General features: G+C 39.2%; 1 protein-coding gene across 2 annotated transcripts in view; it reads left to right on the top strand.

The window, feature by feature from the left end:
• RIOK1 (RIO kinase 1) overlaps positions 1 to 19846 on the top strand; it is a 29866-nt gene extending 10020 nt beyond the window's left edge. For both annotated transcript variants that reach the window (XM_042937970.1, XM_042937972.1), the window contains exons 6-17: positions 801 to 893; positions 1657 to 1769; positions 1877 to 1957; positions 4238 to 4324; positions 4714 to 4851; positions 5219 to 5322; positions 5529 to 5635; positions 7933 to 7998; positions 10400 to 10519; positions 11346 to 11399; positions 12633 to 12785; positions 14342 to 19846. In XM_042937970.1, the coding sequence (XP_042793904.1) occupies positions 801 to 893; positions 1657 to 1769; positions 1877 to 1957; positions 4238 to 4324; positions 4714 to 4851; positions 5219 to 5322; positions 5529 to 5635; positions 7933 to 7998; positions 10400 to 10519; positions 11346 to 11399; positions 12633 to 12785; positions 14342 to 14452 (1227 nt within the window). In that variant the 3' untranslated portion in view covers positions 14453 to 19846. The remainder of the gene's footprint in view (positions 1 to 800; positions 894 to 1656; positions 1770 to 1876; positions 1958 to 4237; positions 4325 to 4713; positions 4852 to 5218; positions 5323 to 5528; positions 5636 to 7932; positions 7999 to 10399; positions 10520 to 11345; positions 11400 to 12632; positions 12786 to 14341) is intronic.
• Positions 19847 to 21836: the final 1990 nt, after the last annotated feature.

The raw sequence follows: 21836 nt of genomic DNA, 5'->3' as shown, positions 1-21836 counted from the left end.
CTCTCTGCCCCTCCCCTGCTCACGCTCTCTCTCTCAAAAGTAAACATTAAAATTTTTTTTTTAATAATAAATAAGGAGTTAAATAATAAATATTTCAAGCACTGTGGCTCACAATTTTTTTTTTTTTTTTAAGCAACTTTTAAAATGTAAAGACCATTCCTAGCTTGCAGGCTGCAGAAAAAAAAGCCGTGGCCTGGATTTGACTTCTGTGCTGTAGGGTGCTGACCCCAGTTTAAAGTTGCAAATCCAGTACAGTGACCACTGAACACTTGAAACGTAGCTAGTCTGGATTGACATGTGCTATAAACATAAACCAGATTTTGAAGACTTGGTGTAAAAAAAAAATGTTAAATCTCTTACTGATAACTTTTTATATTGATTACATGTTGAAATTGATAGTGTTTTAGATAGATTGCATTAAATAAAGTATATCAAAATTAATTTTACCTGCTACTTTTTGCTGCTTTTAGTGTGACTAGAAAATGTGAAACTGCTATGCAGCTTGCATTATATATTCTATTAGCTAATATCAATCTAGAGTCCATTTCTGCTTCTGTTGAACTTGGTAGACTTTGACTTCTGTGTCTGAACGAACTTGTTGGTTTGTCTCTTGTTCCTTTGGCCTTCGTGTCGTATTTTATTTACTAAAAATCAGAATAAATAAAAACACCACAATTGAGACTGTCAGTCAGCCAGAATAGCATAGTATTTAAGCTCTTCAGTTTATTAATGGTCAGGTGCTTCAATGAGAAATACTTGATACTATCTTTCTGAACTTTCTATTTTTTGCATTTTTTTAGGTGTTGGATCCTAGAACACGAATGATACTATTCAAGATGTTGACTAGAGGAATCATATCAGAGATAAATGGCTGCATTAGCACGGGAAAAGAAGTGAGCTTTTCTTTGGATGCCTGAATGTTTTCATGTTAGTTTTCTTATTTCAGATACCAAATGAAACTAAGGCACGTAGTAAATAAATGGTGCCTTTAAAAGAAAAGAAAAAAAAAGCATGCACAAGTCAGGATAGTTTAATTAGTGTTTGTAAAAACAGCTTTATTAATATTTATGGCTACGTAGGAAGTTGTGCACATAAATCGGCCTTTTCACTATCGTTGCTGTACTGGATCACTGAGTCCAGGTAGTGCCCAGGGTAGGCATAGGTGGTCAGATTACTGCAGGCCCCAGTCCTTGCCACATAGTTATTATGGGAGGAGGGGCTTATAGTCTAGTTTCTGTGGATAAGCAAATCTCTTTCTCAGTTTTTCTTTGTACGTGGATATGGAGACAGACAGACATGGCATTTGTAAATTAGCAACTCATTCTATGGGAAGCAGCCCTCAGTAAAATTCAGTTTATAAATCATGAGATGTAAGAATGTCTTGAAATATTTTTCACATACTTGAGATGCAAAGATGTTTGAAACTGCTTCATGCTTAATTATAAATTGGATCTTATATGTAAATCTACTTACTGTACCTTTTGGTATGATGTTTCATATTTTAATTGATGTATTCAAAAGATGATGTTTCTTCTACATGCTACTTCAGTTCACTTGACTTTGTTTTTTTGACTTTTGAGGATAGAATCAAACAGTTGAAAATTAAAATACTTTTGTTATTTTATACAAACTTATTTTGTTTTTGATGCAAAATAGGCTAATGTGTACCATGCTAGCACAGCAAATGGAGACAGCAGAGCAATCAAAATTTACAAAACTTCTATTTTGGTGTTCAAAGATCGGGATAAGTATGTAAGCGGGGAGTTCAGGTGAGTGAGCTCAGATTCTTTTTCCAGTGGCCTGATTTCTATATCCTAAAAAAATAAAAACTAGAATAATAGAACGATTACAATAACAAGTGTTTTTCTTGTTCAAGATTTCGTCATGGCTATTGTAAAGGAAACCCCAGAAAGATGGTGAAAACTTGGGCAGAAAAAGAAATGAGGAACTTAATCAGGTGACTCTCGAGGGCGGGTGTCTGTGCTGTGCCAGGCATACTGGCCCCAGCTCCTTCTTGCTGACAAATCCCAGTGTGGTTCTGTGTAAAGGTGGGGACTCATAGTGCTGTTCAGTTGTGTTAGATCTGAGGTATGCAAAAGAAACCAATTTCTGGGCAAATAGAAACTACCTTATCTTCTCTGTTTTGAGAATCCATTATAGAAAAATTTACATTTATTCAGCAAGGGTGAGTCGTTTGAAGCACCTTGGTAACCATGTGAAAGCATTTAGAATTTATACGGAGGATGATAGGGGGCTGTTGCAGGACTTTATTTTATTTATTTATTTATTTTTTTAATGTTTATTTTTGAGAGAGAGCACAAGTGGGGAGAGGCAGAGAGACAGGGAGACAGAGGATTGATCTGAAGCAGGCTCTATGCTGACAGCAGAGAGCCCAATGTGGGGCTTGAATTCACAAACCATGAGATCATGATGTGAGCTGAAGTCAGTTGCTTAACCGACTGAGCCACCCAAGCACCCCTAATTTATTTATGTAAATTCAAGTTAGTTAACGTATAACGTAGTATTAGTTTCAGGAGTAGAATCAGTGATTCATCACTTACATGTGACACCCAGTGCTCACCCCAAGTGCCCCCCTTAATACCCATTGCCCATTTGGCTCCATCCACCCACCCAGTGCCCTCCGGCAACCCTCAGTTTGTTCTCTGTATTTAAGAATCTTATGGTTTATCTGTCTGTTTTTATCTTATTTTTCCTTCCCTTCCCCTATATTTATCTGTTGTGTTTCTAAAATTTCACATGTGAATGAAATCATATATTTGTCTTCCTCTGCCTGATTCATTTCGCTTAGCATAATACACTCTAGTTCCATCCACGTTGTTGCAAATGGCAAGATTTCATTCTTTTTCATCACTGAGTAGTATTCCATTTTATATATATCATATCTTTATCCATTCATCTGTTCATGGACATTTGGGCTCTTTGCATAATTTGGCTATTGTTGATAGTGCTGCTGTAAACATTGGAGTACGTGTACCCCTTCAAATCATTTTTTTTTTAATCCTTTGGATAAATACCTAGTAGTGCAATTGCTGGGTCGTAGGGTAGTTCTATTTTTACTTTTTTGAGGAAGCTCCATACTATTTTCCAGAGTGGCTGTTGCAAGATTTTAAACAGGGAAGTAACACAATCTGGTGCTGAGACTGATGGGTTATTTTGTCATAGGTATTGGAGTTTAGACAGTTTTGCTAGGTCCTAAACTCTATTATAGTTTCTTTTTCTTATTTCTATCCAGTTGTTTTTAAAACAATTTTTAATGTTTATTTATTTTTGCGAGAGAGACAGAGAGAGCCTAAACAAGGGAGGGACAGAGAAAGAGGGAGAGACAGAATCTGAAGCAGGCTCCAGGCTCTGAGCTATCAGCACAGAGCCCGACACGGGGCTCAAACTCACAAACCACGAGGTCATGACCTGAGTTGAAGTCGGATGCTTATCCAACCGAGCCACGCAGGCACCCCTCCTCTTTCTTTCCAGTTTTGGACATGTTTATGTATTATTCTTTGTACTGATCCTTTTATATCAAGTGAAGGCAACTTGCTTAGCTGAGATGAAGGTTTTCAAAAAATTTGAAGTATTTTTTTCTCTTTCAAATAACTTTTAACTTTGTATGTGCCATACAGAGGTAACATACATTGGATACTTTAGTATTAAATCCTTATTTTGAAAGTCCTTCTGAAATCTTCCTGTGTTCAGTTAGCTAGCTAGATGTTAGGTATGAGTTCAACCGTGTTTTGTTTTGTTTTGTTTTGTTTTGTTTTGTTTTGTTTTGTTTTATTTTGTAAGTAGACTCTGTGCCCAACATGGGGCTCAAACTCATGACCCTGAGATCGAGAATCGCATGCTGTACCAACTGAGCCAGCCAGGCACCCTGAGTCCAACTGTTTTTATTAATCATTGTTTAGCTAGTCAGCTGAAAAGACATACCTGCTGTATCTCATCAATTCTGAGATGTACATTTGACAGGTTAACATCTCTGGAATGGGACCGAGTGTTAGAGACTGTGAGTAGTTGAATTGCCAGTGTCGTGTCATTCTTGGTCGTACATCATGGTGTCACCTAAAAATCACTGGGGCCCTAGAGTTTATGACAAACAATAATACAGTTGAAACATGCTGGCGCTGCCTCCTAACAGTGATACTAATCTTCTGTAGCCATTATAATTTGCTTTAGATGCTGTGTCACCTTCTCACTCGTCCTTTTACCTGTTTGAATATCACAGGCTAAACACCGCACAGATTCCATGCCCAGAACCTATCCTGCTAAGAAGTCATGTTCTTGTCATGGGTTTCATTGGTAAAGATGACATGTGAGTACGTAGAAGGCCTAATAATTACATGCTCAGAATGGTATTTTTAAGTGCTTTGAAGTATACAGTGTATAAATATTTCCCATTTAAATAGCTCCTTTTATCTTGAAGTATTTCATAGGATTTTTTTTTACTGTATGAGTGCATATACCTTTTTTAAGTCCCCAAATGCTTCAGAATAACAAAGTTCACCCTGTTTCTGAGAAATGTTTTGTATAGTAGGCTGCAAGAGCACTTGTTTCTTGACAGCTTATTGAAATGGTACATCTGTCATGAGCCAAACTGTTCAGCGATGAGTTGTCAAAAAGAAGTGCATGTAGCAATGTAGTCTAAAGCAGGAAAACTTGTTCTGGGGCATTTTATCTTAGTTCATTTGATTTTTATTCAAGGCCAGCGCCACTGTTGAAAAACGTCCAGCTCTCAGAATCCAAGGCTCGGGAGTTGTATCTGCAGGTCATCCAACTCGTGAGAAGGATGTATCAAGACGCCAGACTCGTCCACGCGGATCTCAGTGAATTTAACATGCTGTGAGTGCATTTTGTCCTTTAGGAGCCACCTGCGTGGTGTTTCATGTCCTTTAAAAAAATAAAATCCCAATGTAAGAAGTCATTTTTAAATTTTAAAGTTTTAAAGTTGGCTTCCATGCGGTGATAGTATAGGATGTGTTCTCTGCCTCTGGTGACCACAGTCACAGAATTGACCATCTGATCATTAACAGGCTTCTAGGACTTTGGAAATTTTCTGGGTTTTCATCTCTTGTTAGTCAAGCGGCCTCTTATCCTTACCCACCTTGTTCATCTTATGGGTTATTTCCCTTGCTTTTAAAGTAGAATTTTTTAAGCAAGGAATGCAGGAAAGTAGTAGCATCCAAGTCCCTGTGTGTCTGGCCCACAGGTACCATAGCGGAGGTGTGTACATCATTGATGTTTCCCAGTCCGTGGAGCATGACCACCCACATGCCTTGGAGTTCTTGAGAAAAGACTGTGCCAATATCAACGGTGAGTGGGAACTGGAGTTTCCAGCCAGCTTGTTTGTATAGTGGTTTTGCACTGTTAAGCTGTTGATATGGCCCTAAATCATTTGATACAGCGATTACCATTTGCTAGGAGATTGTGTATTTTTATTCATCTCTTTGTTTCTCTGTAAAGTAGTTGGAATAAACCTTTTCCCTCATAAAGCTATCATTATATTTTCCTTCCAACAGATTTCTTTTTGAAACACAGCGTTGCCGTGATGACTGTGCGGGAACTCTTTGAATTTGTCACAGATCCATCCATTACACATGAGAACATAGATGCTTATCTCTCAAAGGTGAGATGGGGCGAGGAAGGGAAAGGGCAGAAAATGGCAATAGTAATTTGCACTTACATGGCGCTTCTAGGGACTCAAATTGCTTAGCATATGTTCATTTTGACAGCTTCCTGAGACCTTTTCCTTCTGATTTCACAGATAGGGAATCAAAAGTACAGTAAAAGGCCAACGAGAAAGCCAGGTTTCTTGACATGAAGCATTGGGCAGGGTTACATAGACTGCCAAAGTTCATGAATGTTTAGTAAGAGACCTGTTCGCTTTTGGTGTTTCCCTTGTTTCTCAGAGGTCTTTCTGAATCCTAGAATTTTTGAAAGTGTGGTAAAACGTACATAGCATAAAACTTGCCATTGTAACCATTTTTAAGTGTACATGTCACTTAAGTGCATGCACAATGATGTGCCGCCACCACCACCGTCCATCTCAGAACTTTTCTCCTTGTGCAAAATAGAAACTCTGTGCCCATTAAACATTAACTCCTCTTTCTTCCCTCCCACAGCCCATCCTACTTTCTGTCTGTGATGTTGCCTACTCTAGGTACCTCACATAAGTGGAATCAAGCTGTTTGTTTCTGTTTCTGGCTGACTTGATCCCCTTAGCGTAATGTCCTCAAGATTCATTCGTGGCATGCAGCACATTTTGTTTATCTGTTCATGTGTGGATGGACACTTGAGTTGCTTCTACCTTTCAGCTGTTGTGAAAAATGCTGCTATGAACACGGGTGCACAAATACCTCTTCAAGACCCTGCTTTTATTTCTTTTGGGCACATACCCAAAAGTGGAATTGCTGCATTATATGGTAATTCTGCTTTTAATTTTAACACTGTTTTCCTTAGTGGCTATACCATTTTACATTGCCACCCAACACTGTGCAAGCATTCCAGTTTCTCCACATACTCACATCCTCGCCATTTTCTGGTTTTGTTTTCCTGTTGGTGTTTTCCTGTTTTTGGAACAGCTATCCTGGTGAGCGTGAGGTGGTGTCTTATAGTTGTTAATTTGCATTTCCCTGATGATTAGTGATGTTGAGCATCTGTTTTTTCACATGCTTGTTGGCCATTTATAGATCTTCTTTGGGGAAATGTCATCCACTTTTTTGCCCATTTTTAAATTGGATTGTTTTTTGTTGTTGAGTTACAGGAGTTCTTTATATATTCTGAATAGTAACCCCTTATCAGATCTGTGATTTATAGATACTTTCTCCCATTCTTTGGGCTGCCTTTTCCCTCTCTTGGTCACACCCTTTTGATTTCAGTGTATCTGTTTTTACTTTCGTTGCCTCTAAATATTAGAATACTGAATACATGGCATATATGCCCCGAAACAGTTTTCCAGGTTTTATCATACCCTTTTTGTATTCTCCCCTTTCCTTGGAATGCCTTCCCATTTCTACCTTTGCACATTTTGCTCTGCCTAGTGAATGTTAGAGCTCAGTTCAAAAAGGAGGAATCAGGCAAAAATCATTGTTTCCACGGGTGTATTTCCCATATTATGTGAGCCTGTAATAGAAGTAGTTGTACTGCATTCTGTTATTAAGTTCTTTTTAGTGTTGTCACCCTTTACTAGACCATGAACTGTTAAGGGACAGGAGTTCTCTTCTTGTATTGCCTGTCCCTCAGTCAGTACTGGTGCATACTAAGCAATTGCATATATTAATTGGATAAATGGTATCATTTTTATTTCTAAACTCTTAAGCACTAATTTTAGTGTCTGAATGTAAAACAAAAAAACCTAGTACCACAATTTTTTCCTCTTTCCTGTATATTCTAAGTAGAGAACGAATCCAATTTTACAAGCCAGAAGACTCTTGTAAAATCTGTCACCTTAGTGTCAGTCATCGTTTGTTCAAAGAGCTTTCTTTGGTGGTTGATGCTTCCACAGCATTAGAGACACATACTCAAAAGGACAATCCACCTTTCCTCTTTCATTTCTTTCATTGACTATTCAAGAATTAAAGAATAGGTCTTTCATTCTTTGGGTCTCAGTTTTCTGTTAGTAACTGTTTTTGCTAATCATTTAAAAATTAGGAAAAGTAGTTTTACTCTTAAGGAAAGGGGTGGGGATCCCCTGAGGCTAGGTGAGTTTGATTTATTCTGTTACTTGTGAGCTTCCCGCAGCCTTTTTGGTGAGGTCTGACTGAGAGAGCTAACCTGTATCACTAGAGGTCACTGAGTCTTTTCTTTCAGAAGTGTAGAGGTGATACTGGTAAAAATTAGAGCAGGTTTATACTAAAATTGAGAAATGGATGCATCTTCTATAGGTTGAATATAAAGGAAAGTAACTTCTGATTTCTTTCCAAGGCCATGGAAATAGCATCTCAAAGGACCAAGGAAGAAAGGTCCAGCCAAGATCATGTGGATGAAGAGGTAAGATTTATTATCTACTCACAGGCTTAGGAAACACTGAGTTTTGTTTGTGTTTTGTTTTTTATTTGTTTTAAGGGCATGCTAGGTCACAAACTTGATTTTAAGAGAGAAGCAGTTTTCAAATGACTGTTTTCCTTGTGCATAATTTAACTGAGCCAGATTATATAAATACATTTCACTACATCATTCCACTCAGCAGCCTATGAGACAATTTTTCTAGATAGAGAACTCTATTTACTTGAAGAATAATTGACGTGCAGTATTATATTACTTTCAGGTGTACAGCACAGTGATTCAACATTTATATACATTACTAAATGGTCACCACAATAAGTCTAGTTCCCATCTGTCACCATACATAGTTATTACAATATTATTGACCGTATTCCCTATGCTGTATTTTATATGTGACTTATTTTAAAACTGGAAGTTTGTACCTCTTAATCCCCTTCACGTATTTTGCTCTGCCCCTCATCCTCTCCCCACCTGGCAACCACCACCTTGTTCTCTATATTATGAGTCAGTTTCTGTTTTGTTTTTTTTAGAATCCACATATAGGTGAAGTCTTATAGTATTTGTCTGTCTCTTTTATTTCACTTAATGTAATACTCTTGAGGTCTGTCCATGTTATCACAAATGACAAGATTTCATTCTTTTTTTTTTTTTTTTACTAATAATTTTATTTTATTGTGTGTGTATGTGTATCCACATACATACATACACTCCATTTTCTTTGTTGATGGACACTTAAGTTACTCCCTTATCTTGGCTTTTGTAAATAATACTTCAGTGAACATAGGGTACATCTATCTCTTTGAATTAGTATTTTTATTTTCTTTGGTTATATACTCAGAAGAATTGCTGAATTTTATGGTAGGTCTGTTTTTAATTTTTTGAGGAACCTCCATATAGTTTTCCATAGTGGCTGCACCAGTTTGCATTCCCACCAGCAGTGCATGGGGGTTCTCTTTTATCTATACCCTTGCCAACACTGATTTATTTTTGATACCAGCCATTCTGACTGGTGTGAGGTGATATCTCATTATGGTTTAGATTTGTATCTCCCTGATGATAAGTGATCCTGAGCATCTTTTCATGGGTAAGTTGGCCATCTGTGTGTCTTTGGAAAAATCTCTGTTCAGGTCCTCTGCCCATTTTTAAAATCAGATTGTTTTTTTGTTGGTGGTGAGTTGTAGGAGTTCCTTACATATTTTAGATATTAACCCTTTATTAGATGTATCATTTGTAAATATTTTCTCCCATTCGGTAGACTGCCTTTTCGTTTTGTTGATGGCTTTGTTTGCTGTGAAAAAGCTTTTTAAGTTTGATGCAGTCCCATTTGCATATTTTTGCTTTTGTTGCCCTTGTCTGAGGAGACAGATCCAAAAAATATTGCCAACACTGTTGTTTAACTTTACTGCCTTTATTTTCTTTTAGGAGTTTTATAGTTTTGGGTCCTACATTTAGGTCTTGGCTCTATTGTGAGTTTATTTTTGTGAATGGTGTAAGAAAGTGGTCCAGTTTCATTCTTTTGCATGTGGCTTCCAGTTTTCCCACCACCATTTGTTGAAGAGACTGTCCTTTCCCCATTGTGTGTTCTTACCTCCTTTGTTGTAAATTCATTGACCTTATATGCATGGGTTTATTTCTGGCTTATTTATTCTGTTTCCTTGATCTATGTGTCTGTTTTTGTGCTAGTGCTATACTCTCTTGATTATAATAGCTTTGTAGTGTAGTTTGAAATCAGAGAGTATAATACTTGAGATAGAGCACATTTTTAAAGAAGTTATTGAAACATCTGACTCAAGAAGGAAAATCCTGTTTCAGTTCATGACTGTGAATTTTAAAATGATTTATATGTTGATTTCAGTAACATTGTAGATTTTAAATATTTCTGGTAAAAAAGAAAATTGTTTTAGCCTTGAAGATCAGTGGATTTTTTGTGAGTGTGATCCATGTTCTCACAGCTATTAGTGTGATGGATGACTATAAGGCACCCTATATTTATCACCAATTCTGAACCCTTTTCACCATAGCACAGGACAGACAATATTTCCATGTAAGAACATGTTCCTTTGTAAGGCATAACCAGGGGCAGCACTTGCTAATGCAACTCCATTCCTTCCTTTCCCACTCAGAAAAGCTTTTGAGAATGCAAATGAAGGGAGAGAGGTGTTATTTTAAGGGTAACTTCAAATCATTTCATATTTTATCGTTAGTAACAAATTCCTTTTGGCACACCACACAGCAGATGTAAACACCAGTGTGTGCGGAGAACCTGGCTGAAAATCAGTGTTGTAGATGACGATAGATTCTGTGACATGACGGGTGTGGGATGCTCAGTGAATGAGAGAAGCATGTGAATAACACTTTTGGTTTTACTTTTCTCTGTGTGTGTTAGGTGTTTAAGCGAGCATACATTCCTAGAACCTTAAACGAAGTAAAAAATTACGAGAGGGATGTGGATATAATGATGAAATTGAAGGAAGAGGATATGGCCATGAATGCCCAACAAGACAATGTGAGTAGCTTGATTTGTATGTAGCAAGCAAATTTACAGAGGAAGCTACTGTCACATACCTGCCTCTTGACTGTTGGCTTCTAATCTAGTGAGATGACTAATTCCCTTTGCATTAACAGGTCCTTTCTGTGTATTGCATGTAAAGGATGTTCACTGGCATTTGTGAAAAAATGACACATTTGAGTCCAATAGACGATAGTTGCAGAAAATTGAAGATATCTGTTTAAGTCTAGGCTATAAATCATTATTATAGTGGGTCTGTTAACATATGTGTTTCAAGGTCTGGAACACTTTTTTTTCTGTGAAAAAGCCAGATAGTAAATATTTTTGACTTTGCAGGCCAGGAAGCAAATTGGAGGCTATTATGTAGGTCATTATATAACAAAGAAAAAATTTCCCCAAGTATTTATTGATGAAATTAAACGCTCTTTAATAATAATCAATTCCTACTAATCACAATTCCTATTAATGAGAGAAGAATGGAGTTATTTGGGGGAGCAGAATACATTTCATTTAATTGAGATTCAGAGTTAGAGTTTTGTGTCATCAGGTTGGTGGCAGAGTTTCATCTGTAAAAACCATCAAGCTGTGGGTAGGTTGTGGGCAGGTTGTGGGCCAGAGTTTGCTCATGTCTCTTATGTTTGGTGGGCAAGAATAATTCCCACCAAGAATAAACTGTGTGTTAAGAGGAGATAAATTTTAGGCTCCTTTTAATAATCACAGAAGGTACCGGTCAGCTCCCAGCGTTCTTCCATAATATTACAGGGTGTGTTCTTCACAGCGTAGGTTTATGTTGACTCTTCTTTTTTGTCTCTTTGGTTATAAGATTCTGTACCAAACTGTTACAGGAATGAAGAAAGATTTGTCAGGAGTTCAGAAGGTATGAGAACATGTGTTGCTGTTTACTTACGTGAATACTCCTTTGGAGGGTGTAAAACTTGATGTATACTAGAATTAAATTAACAGTGGTATTATATTAGTATAGATCCTTTCCAAGTTCATGGGAATTTTCAGAAATGCCCTTTTTGTGTTCATTCTTTTAATCCTAAGACTGAAATTTGGGAATTTACGGTTTATTTCTCATTCTGCCTCCGAATTGTTCTATTGTTGTTGCTGAGGCAGTGATATTTTTTATATCCTGGTCTTCATTTGTGAAATTATTGATGATAGCCATGTATTTCTTAATGTTTTTACAGTCAGCTTTAAAAAAAAAAACAAAACACAATGGAATCTGGTCTCCTACTGCTTTATAACCTGTTGAAGAGCAATCTCCTCATGAGTCTAGCAGTCTTATACCGCTGGATTCCTTAGGGGTTTTTTCTTGGAAAAGTCTTGTTTTATTTTGTTTTACATTTCAGGATGGTGCAGATTAATTCTAATTACGCAGTAGTAAATAAAGGCAGTTCTTGTTATTTTAATGTTCTTAACTAAAGGCTTAAATGTGAAGGATCATAGTTTGCTTTTTGAAAATTTGATGTGTGTTTGTTTTTGGAAGAATCAAATTAGGAAAACTCACATACTCACTGTGTGTTACATATAGCAAGTGTTACAGGGCTGTTGTGCCATGAATTCCAGGCCAGGAACATTTTGTTAAAACTGGCTAGGAAACCTTTTTGTACAGTTCCCTTTTAAAGTTTACTTTTTATTATAAAAAGAAAACCTCTTGTTCTTTAAAAATGCTTTCTGCTAAAACTTCTAAATGTCAGAAAAGAAAACCTCTCTTGTTTAAATATTGTTTTCCCTTTTGATTAACAATAAATTGTTGCTTGAAATCGTATTCATAGGAAAACAGCTGTGAGATTATCCAAATAAATCTTTTAATTCTTACTTCCATCTATATTTCACATCTTTCGATATTCCAGCTCAGTTCTGTCTTTGATCTGAGTCACCCAGGAAAGCCCCAGTTCCTTCATTTGGGTATGTTCTTGAGCCTTACGAGATGGGCTGTTTTCTAGCTTCTGCCCTGATGTTCTGTTGTTTTCGATGCTTCAGTACAGGATGTTGTTTTTCAGTGTATATCTGCAAGGCTAAAAAATCTGAACTGTGGCTTTAACACATTTAACAATAGATAACTAAGTGGTTTCGAATGACATGGTTTTGTAATATTTTCAAGGTTCCTGCACTTCTGGAAGATCAGGTTAAGGAAAAGGCTTGTTCTGATTCAGATGATGCTGGAAGCTCTGAGTGTTCTGACACAGACTCTGAAGAGCAGGGAGACCAGGCCTGCTCCAGGAAACCCGCTGCTGACCCTGAAGTTGATAAAAAGGTTAGTGAGAACTCAGATTCCCTTGTTCTTCAATGTGGCAGCAAAGCCAGCCTCATTTCTCTTTGCTCACGTATCTAGATTATGATGGCAGAAAATAGTATTGATCAGTAAGTACTTCCAGTTGTAGATCTAGTTTCTAAGTGTGAACTTTGCCTTTGGAAGTCACACTGTTTAGGGATTGGACTGCTATTAAGAGGTCCCTGGGCACTGCCTAGAGAGAAGGACGCACTGAATTCATTGATCAGAAATGATTGTAATTCACTTGAAATACAAATGATGTTGGAGTTGTCCCATGATGAAATACTGAAACGCCATTTTACAGGGGATTTGCAGCCCCGTCAAGTGTTGCCAGGATCTAAAAGACTTACTCCACTCCTAGCCATGGACAAGAGACACTACTGACTGAATGATACATGACTGCTGTGTAAATGTTACTCTTTATTCTTAGCTTGATCCTTTAAACTTTACAACATGTGGGTCCTAAGACTTCTGAGAGACATACCGAGCTCACGTGCACAGAATTTTCTCTTTCAATCTACTAGAAATGCTTAGTCTGTTTCCAACCTTTATTTCTCTTAGAGTATGAAACTTGTGAAGAAAATTAGTTGCAAACATTTAATAATCCTCCCAGATATTTCTGTTTGGCAGTCTTCAAATTTCTTTCTTTTTTCTTTTTTCTTTTCTTTTCTTTTCTTTTCTTTTCTTTTCTCTTTTCTTTTCTTCTTTTCTTTTCTTTTCTTTTAGAGACAGGGTGTGGGGGAGGAGCTGAGGGTGGGGGGAAGAGACAGAGAGGGAAGGAGGGAATCTTAAGCAGGCTCCATGCTGGGCATAGATCTCAGAATCCTGAGATCATGACCTAAGCAGAAATTAAGAGTCACTTAACCGACTGACTAATCTAGGTGCACCTGGCAGTCTTCAGGGTTGTTTTTTGTTTTTTGTTTTTATTTTTTTTTTTTAGTCTTTGTTTTTGAGAGAGAGACAGAGTGTAAGCAGGAGAGGAACAGAGAGAGAAGGAGACACAGAATTTGAAGCAGGCTCCAGACTCTGAGCTGTCAGCACAGAGCCTGATGCAGGGCTTGACCTCACGAACTGTGAAATCATGACCTGAGCCAAAGTCGGACGCTTAACCGCCTGAGCCTCCCAGGCACCCCGTTTTTTTTTTTTAATGTTTATTTATTTTTGAGAGAGAGAGTGAGTGTGAGTCAGGGAGAGGCAGAGAGAGAGGGAAAGAGAGAATCCCAAGCAGGTGCTATGCTGTCAGAGCAGAGCCTGATGTGGGGTTCAAACCCAGGAACCCGGAGATCATGACCTGAGCCAAAATCAAGAGTCAGACACTTAACCAACTGAGCCACCCAAGTGCTCCACAAATTTATGTTAAGAAACTCCAAAGACAAATTTCGAACGAAATTTCACTACTAAATCATAATCATTTTCATCTAGCTATATTCACTTTTATCTTTTGACATATATTTTTTTACTTAGTTGTAATAGTAAAGTTAATACCCTGAACAAATGAAGTCTGCAGGTTCTTTTAGTTTATTTTTGTTTTTTTACAGGAAAGAAAAAAGATGGTCAAGGAAGCCCAGAGAGAGAAAAGAAAAAACAAAATTCCAAAACATGTGAAAAAAAGAAAGGAGAAGACCGCCAGGATGAAAAAGGGCAAATAGAATCAGAATGCCACAACATAAGAGTAATTTACCATCTGTCACTTTTCTCACCCACGCTGTGAGCTATGAGCTGCGTCTTGAAGACGTGCTACTGATTTTAACTGAGGTTATCACGGCAGTGTCGTGAAGACGGAGTTACGTGTTCTCATCTAATTATGTAAAAAGCTCTAAGCTCTCTTATCTAGACCCAGTCACTGCCTCTGTGTGGTATTGACAGAGGATTTATTTAAGCAACTATATGAAGAACTTTGTACAATTTTATTTTTATATGTATTTTTTTCTCCTGCAGTGTGTTTTTTGAGGCATCATAAATGTTATAATGTAATGAGCATTCATCGTCTTTAAGTGTAAAGGCACTTTGGACAGACTTGGCAGATTGTATTTGCTTTGTTTGTACATGCCAGAGACCCATCTGAAATCATTTAATCACAGGGCCACGGTTTCTGTAGAAGGGAGTTTCCCTTCGAAGAGAATTCACATGGCTGTTGACATAATCATTCACTGCAACTGTTACGACCGTGAGGTATGCATTGATGTTCATTTGTGATGCACTTATGCATCATCTCTGATACTCTTGAGTTCAGACATCCCAGTTCGTAAGCTGTTTCACACTCCGCTGTTTGGCCTGTTCATTCACTCATCAAATATTTGAGTGGCTCAGGTGCTAGGGATACAGAAGTAAACAAAACCAAAAAATTACTACCTTCAGGTAGTTTACATTTTGAAAGGAAAACGTTAAACAAGTAAATAAAAAACAGTATCTGAGTAGGTGGTGAATTCTGTGGAGAGAAAGGATGCAGTAAAGAGAGAACTGGGGAGGAAGGAGGCTGCCATTGTCAAACAGTCCACACTAAGCAGCTACATTTGAGCAAATACTTGAAGAATGTGAGTCGTGTGCATATTCGAAGAGAAGGGTATTCCAGGCACAACAGGTGGGAAGGCCTTGAGACAGAAGTGTGCCAGAAAGTTCTAGAAACAAGAGACTCCCATAACTGAGAAAGAGGAGATCCGATGGTGCCAGGCTATTAGAAGGTTTTGAGCAGAGGAAGGATATGATCTGACTTGGGTTTTGGGAGGATCTTGATCTCTCTAGCCTGTGTGGAGTCCTGAGTAGGAAGCAAGGGTGGGAGACCAGTGGGTGCTTACGGTGGTAGCCCACGTGAGCGATGGTGGTGACTTGGTCTAGGATGGTAGCAGTGGACTTGGAGAGAGCAGTGGGATTCTGGGTGTAACACAAAGTGGAGCAACCCTGATGTGCTGAGGGGAGTATGTATCAGGCATGTGACAGACACTGAGGGATGACTTCAGGATTTGTGACCCAAGCAACTGAGAGACTGTTGGAGTTGCCACTTCCTGTGTTGGGAAGGAATGTGGCTGGAGCAGGTTTTGGGGGTAAGAGATGAGATAAAAGCTTACATTGCAACAAAGCACAAAGGTCAAAAGAAATTAATTTTTAACTTTTTACCATATACTTTATGTTAGAAATGTCTGTTTTAGCCCTTGCATCAGAAACAGTTGCTACAAATAAGCTTAGTTTACCTTAAACTGAAGCTTGCACCTGCTTGTTTGAAGGTTGGTGGGCTAGTGGGGGTGGTCAACTAAGCTTTTAAAATATTAGATCACATTTATTATGTTCATACAATCTTCTCCCTGACTTCAAAAAGTTCAAAATGCAAAATGTAATTCAGTGAAATACAACAGCCCCTCTAAAATATTCTACAATTAACCAAAGGGAAAGCAGAAACAGACTTAACAATTCTATACACCTTTGAGGGTTTTATCTTCAGGATCTTCCCTATGTTGTATTTGTTTGGTCTTAGTCTCTGACAGGGTGTATTTGAAGAGGCCAAGTTTCTCAGTGCTATCTTTTGGTGAATCTAATGTAATTATGAAGTTTGGAATCAATTTCTCTTGGGCAGAAGTAGTGTCAGCAAGATGCAGGGACAATTCCTTCTCATTTGCATTGCTTCCGGGAGGAAGTGGCTTGTAAAATACCAAAATTTGGGACTATAGGGAGATTCTAGGGGGTGTCTGGGTAGCTTGGTTAAGTATGAGGGTCGTGAGTTCAAGCCCCAATTTGGGCCCCACGCTGGGCGTGGAACCTACTTTAAACAAAGGGGAGGGGGTAGATTCTAATTTGAGGAACATTTTTCTAATAACTGTCTTGCTGATAGGCTGTTTCCCTGTTTGGATTTGTGGGCCACTGGTAATATTCCTGGCAAACTTGTCTGAAACTGTATGTCCCCATTCCTGTCTTTCTCACCAGAAGGCTTAGAAGGAGTCTCTTCTTAGGCAGACTTCTAGAGCTATTTGCTGACTTCAGTTGCAATTGAATTTTGAGTGCCTGACAGGTTTTAAGTGCCCATGGATTATTGGTTGTACAGTTACTTTCCATCCAGAGGGATGAGGTTTGGGTCTTTGACTCAAAGGCTGGTACATAATTTTGTCAATTGTACATGTATCTGATTTCCTGTCATATTTTGTTGATACTTAATCCTTTCAAATAATGTACGTTCTTTCTAAAAGTTAACTGTGAGAAATTTGGATAATTTCTTTGAAGCACAAAATCACAGCTATCTCCAGGGCTGCTCTAGGTGTCATCCTTCCTGTGATGAAGCAGTTTGGGACCAGAACTTGCACAGGCCCAGATGCTCCAGCATTTGAGCACGGCCTTGCAGCAAAAAGACAGGAACTATGGTGGCACTATTTGTCTCAGTCTGACAAGTAGAAAACCCAGGTTTCTGTGCTGGCATCAGGTTTCCTTCAGTTTTCTCTCTCCTTGATGAAGATGGACTCAAGAGGTTGGAAAATGTTTTGGTTTGGTACAAAGGGTTGTTTGAGATGGTCTCTCCTTTTCAAGAATGTTCTGTTGAATTCAGTGTGAGCAGCTTGCTGTTTTTTGGTAGTGGGCCTATCCTGTTTTGTGGCTGTGATCTCATTAGTCTATTGGATTGGCAAATGAAGAGTTGAAAAGTTCTAAAAGCTGGTAAAAAAAAAAAATTCGGTTTAAGGACATCTCAAACGTCATGGGCTCCAAAGGAGGACATTAAAATCTTTTTGTTTTCAAAAGCTTGACAGGTTTTCTAATTTTTAGTTGTTTATACACACAGTAAGTAGAGACCATGACCGTTCAGAGTTCTACCTTGATTTCTGGGGGTTATTTTGTCATGGTGAAAGAGTTGCACTGATCAGCATCTCCTCAAAGTATAGTTTCCCAGGAAGATGTTTTATGAGCACATCAGATGGACACAGCTTTCAACCATGGGTAATCATTAAGCAAGAGCTCTTTATGCTGTGTTTTGAATCAGATTAAGTTGTCACAGTCCCTACATTTCGGTTGCAGTTTTTAACTTCTGTAGCCTTTGGGTTTGTGTTGCCTTGGACATAAAGACTTTTGTAAATGCCCCAGGGCAAATTGGAATGCTGGGTATCAAACCATCTAAGCTAGTTTCCGAAGGAGAAGATGCTTTTCTTGCACCTGTGTTCTCCATGCATCTTGGTCCCAGTTGATAGTGTTATGGAAACCTCTGGACTTGAATTTGAGGAACCAAGACTTGAATTGGTGGAATTCTTGACTTTGGTTTTCAGCTTTCCTTCATCTTCTGTGTCACTGCACATCGTGCTTTAAGTGCTGGCAGGCCATGAGTGTGAGGAGGTGGCTGTCCTACAGCTAGAGTAACCACACAGCCACACAATCTTTGTCCTCATTTCCCCCCCAACCCCCAGAACGGTAAGGGGGTCATCTAGTGTGTGAGCAGAGCTACTTGTAGCTCTCTGAGACGCTTCCATGTCTCATGAGTGCTACTTAATAGTTTTTGTTTGTTTGTTTGTTTAGTAGTAGTTTTGTTTAAAGTCTGATCAACCTCATCCTCTTTGGATGAGATTTTTAACCTGTGTAACCACTGTTTGTGACCATCATGGGGTTCTAGATTTGTCATTGAAAAAGTGGTAGGTCCTTGGGGCCAAAGAATTGTTGGAGTCACGATGCTACTAGCGTACAGAAGTTGGAAAAACAGAGGAGGCCAGAGAAAGGTATGTTTAAGGTCATACTAATGGAAAGTTGCCCTTGGACATATCTGCGGTGCAGCCATGGGTGGGAGTGGCCACGGGAGGGTAGCAGACAAAAGCATTGAAGGCCGGAAGGCCAGGGAACTGAGGCTAGGGCATGGCAGGGCCATCTGTGTTAGGACAGGCCTAGTTTTAGAGTGTCCGTAGGAGCCCTGCTTCAGTCTTCAGGGAGAGAAGGGAAGTGGGCCGGGGAGGGCGTGGCATCGATGCTTGCCACTTGGAGGGGAAGTGAGCGGTGTCTGATGACATGAAACTAAGGGTGGCAGGTCGAGCAGTGCCCCCAGGAGAGCCAGAGTTTAAATGCAGTAAGTAAAAGGGAACCCTCAGAGGAGATGCTGAGGACACAAGGCTCTTGGTGTCTGACAACGAGTTCTGAAAGACCCCGTGGGAGTGTTTCAGGACTTAGAAAGGGAAGAGATCTATTTGAGCTCAGGTGCAGGCCAAGCCTCGGTGGTGTTGGCGGCTTCAGGTTCTCAGAACCTGATGCCGTGAAGTAGACAGATGCGGCGACCTCTGTGGAGATAGTAGTGGGGCCCACCTCACAGAGTTCCTGTGAAGGACGCTGAGGAGAGCTTGGTGAGGGGTGGATCAGGCCTTCAGTGCCTAGACCCATTCATCAGTCACTGAAAGTGGAACAGCCAGACACGTGGGCGCTCCTGTTGTGGAGTAGGAAGAAGCGCAACACAGCCACCTGTGAAGTATCTTGCCTCCTACAGAAGCCACTGAGCCTGAATCCAGGTAGTCTCCAGATGTGGTCAGCGGCACACAGGGGCTGGATTAACTGAGGCTGGGAGGAATCAGTCATCCAAATCCAGAGTCAGAATATCTGTCAGGGAAAAAGGAAGAAAAACTGTTGCAAAAAGTGAAAGAAGTCTAAGAGGCAGGCATGCCAATGCTGGGGACGTCGTTTGGATCCTGATTAGACCAAATCAATTGTAAGAAGATGGGCTTTTTTTGTTTGTTTGTTAGGCAAACAGAATAAATTTAAAATGGAGTAAGTATTCGATGATGATAAGAAGGAATTGTAATTTTACTGGATATGAGGGTGGTATTGTTCCATTTTAAAAATTGTGCTCTCTGTGTGGACTGAAGACTTTATGGGTCAGACAAATAGGATGTCTGGGATTGCTTGAAAATACTCCATCTTTATCCCCATCCCTGCAGTAGACAAGACAAGATCAGAACATTAGTAAGTGCTAAAGCTGAGAGTAATGGGTGTATAGGATTCATTGTGTTATTCTATTTCTATGTATAAAAGTTAACATAAAAGTGTTTTTTAAGATGATTTAAAGCGTATTAAAAACAGGGCTTGTCACTTAGTGTCTATATACTTGTCTTATTATTTTTAAGTAACTGTTTTTGCCTGAGCATCAAGGTTTAACCATGTGAGCCAAATAAAGTCGGTATAGGCAGAATCGTGATGCCTACTGGTCCTGGACTTGCTTGGTGTCACTTGAAATGAACTTTTGGGTCTGAAATTCAGATGCCACTAGTAGGGTGCATGTTGGAGAACCTGTATAAAGAACAAAGGCTGATGGAAGCTTTAGTTCTGCCGAACCTGATCCTTGTTTTAAAATATGATGCCACCTTCTGAGTGCCCTGTCCTAACCACTGTTTGGCATGGCTGTCTGCCCACTTCCCTGAGGCCCCTACATTCTTTATTACCTTTGCACTGTTTTTCTAGAGCTCTTCTAACTCACTTACTTAGATTTTGAATTTACTTCTGTATATCACGTGTCTTCGCTCACTTCCGAAACTCTGATTAGAATGTAAGCTTCATAAGGGCAAGGATTTTTACCTTTGTTCAGTTTTGTATCCCAGCACCTAGAATGCTGTCTGAAACATAGTAAATGCTCCATAAATATTTAAGTGAGTGATAGGTCGTGTTCCTTAAACAAAAATGAGGGTATTACATCAATTGGATGCGCCCCTCATGTTCATAACAATGAAAAGTAGAAGTTGATGTGGACTTCTTTGTACCCTCTCTAGCCCTACCCTGACCAGCGGTGTCCACTTTAAAGTGGCTGACCCGAGCTTTGTCTGTAGACTATAGCACTGCCCCTGTGGCACTCCAGTCAATGGAACTGATGGGTTTTTGTTTTTAGTATTTATTTGAGAGGGAGCATGTGTGCACGAGAGCAGGGGAGTGGCGGGGGTGTCGGGTGGGGGGGAGAATCCCAAGCCTGGTCCTGCACTGTTAGCACAGAGCCAACGCTGAGGCTTATTCTCACGGTTCATGGGATCATGACCTGAACTGAAATCGAGTTGGACGCTTAGCCGACAGAGCCACCCAGGCGTCCCTGGAACTCATGGGTTTTAAACTAGATTGATATTTTGACTTTGACCATGTGACACCATTTGAGCATTATCCAAAGTGCTCAGCCAAAATTGGATTGACTGATGAATTCTTCAATCACCACAATGTGTAACAATGGGAATCTTTGAAACCAACATTTGTGTTTACACATTTTGTCATCTTTTCTAAAATATAGACTGAATAGACAAAGTTTTTAAGATAAATTTATTTTAAAAGATGGTTCTGACTTGAGGGGTACCTTGGTGGCTTAGTCACTTAAGTGTCCAACTCTTTTTTTTTTTTTTAATTTTTTAGTTTATATCCAAGTTAGCATATAGTACAATAATGATTTCAGGAGTAGATTCCAGTGGTTCATCCCCTATGTATAACACCCAGTGCTCATCCCAACAAGTGTCTTCCTTAATGCCCCTTACTCATATAGCCCAACCCCCCTGCCCACAACCCCTCCAGCAACCCTCTGTTTGTTGTCTATATTTGAGTCTCTGATGTTTTGTCCCCCTCCCTGTTTTTATATTATTTTTGCTTCCCTTCCCTTATGTTCATCTGTTTTGTATCTTGAATTCTACATACGAGTGAAATCATGTTATATTTGTCTTTCTCTAATTTTGCTTACATAATACACTAGTTCCAAGAAAGTGGTCCCGGTTCATTTTTCTGCATGTCGCTGTCCAGTTGTCCCAACACCACTTGCTGAAGACACTGTTTATTCTACTGGATATTCTTTCCTGCTTTGTCGAAGATTAGTTGGCCATACATCTGTGGGCCCATTTCTGGGTTCTCTATTTTGTTCCATTGTTCTAAATATCTGTTTTTGTGCCAGTACCATACTGTCCTGGTGGTATTTGTAACACATCTTGAAGTCTGGGATTGTGATGCCTCCAGCTTTGGTTTTCTTTTTCAAGATTGCTTTGGCTATTTGGGGTCTTTTCTGGTTCCATACACATTTTGGGATTGTTCTAGCTCTGTGAAGAATGCTGGTGTTATTTTGATATATTGCAT

Source organism: Panthera leo, chromosome B2 (assembly GCF_018350215.1).
Source record: "Panthera leo isolate Ple1 chromosome B2, P.leo_Ple1_pat1.1, whole genome shotgun sequence".
Taxonomy (NCBI): domain Eukaryota; kingdom Metazoa; phylum Chordata; class Mammalia; order Carnivora; family Felidae; genus Panthera; species Panthera leo.
Note: the sequence above shows the minus strand (reverse complement) of the source record. Positions and strands in the feature narration are given on the sequence as shown.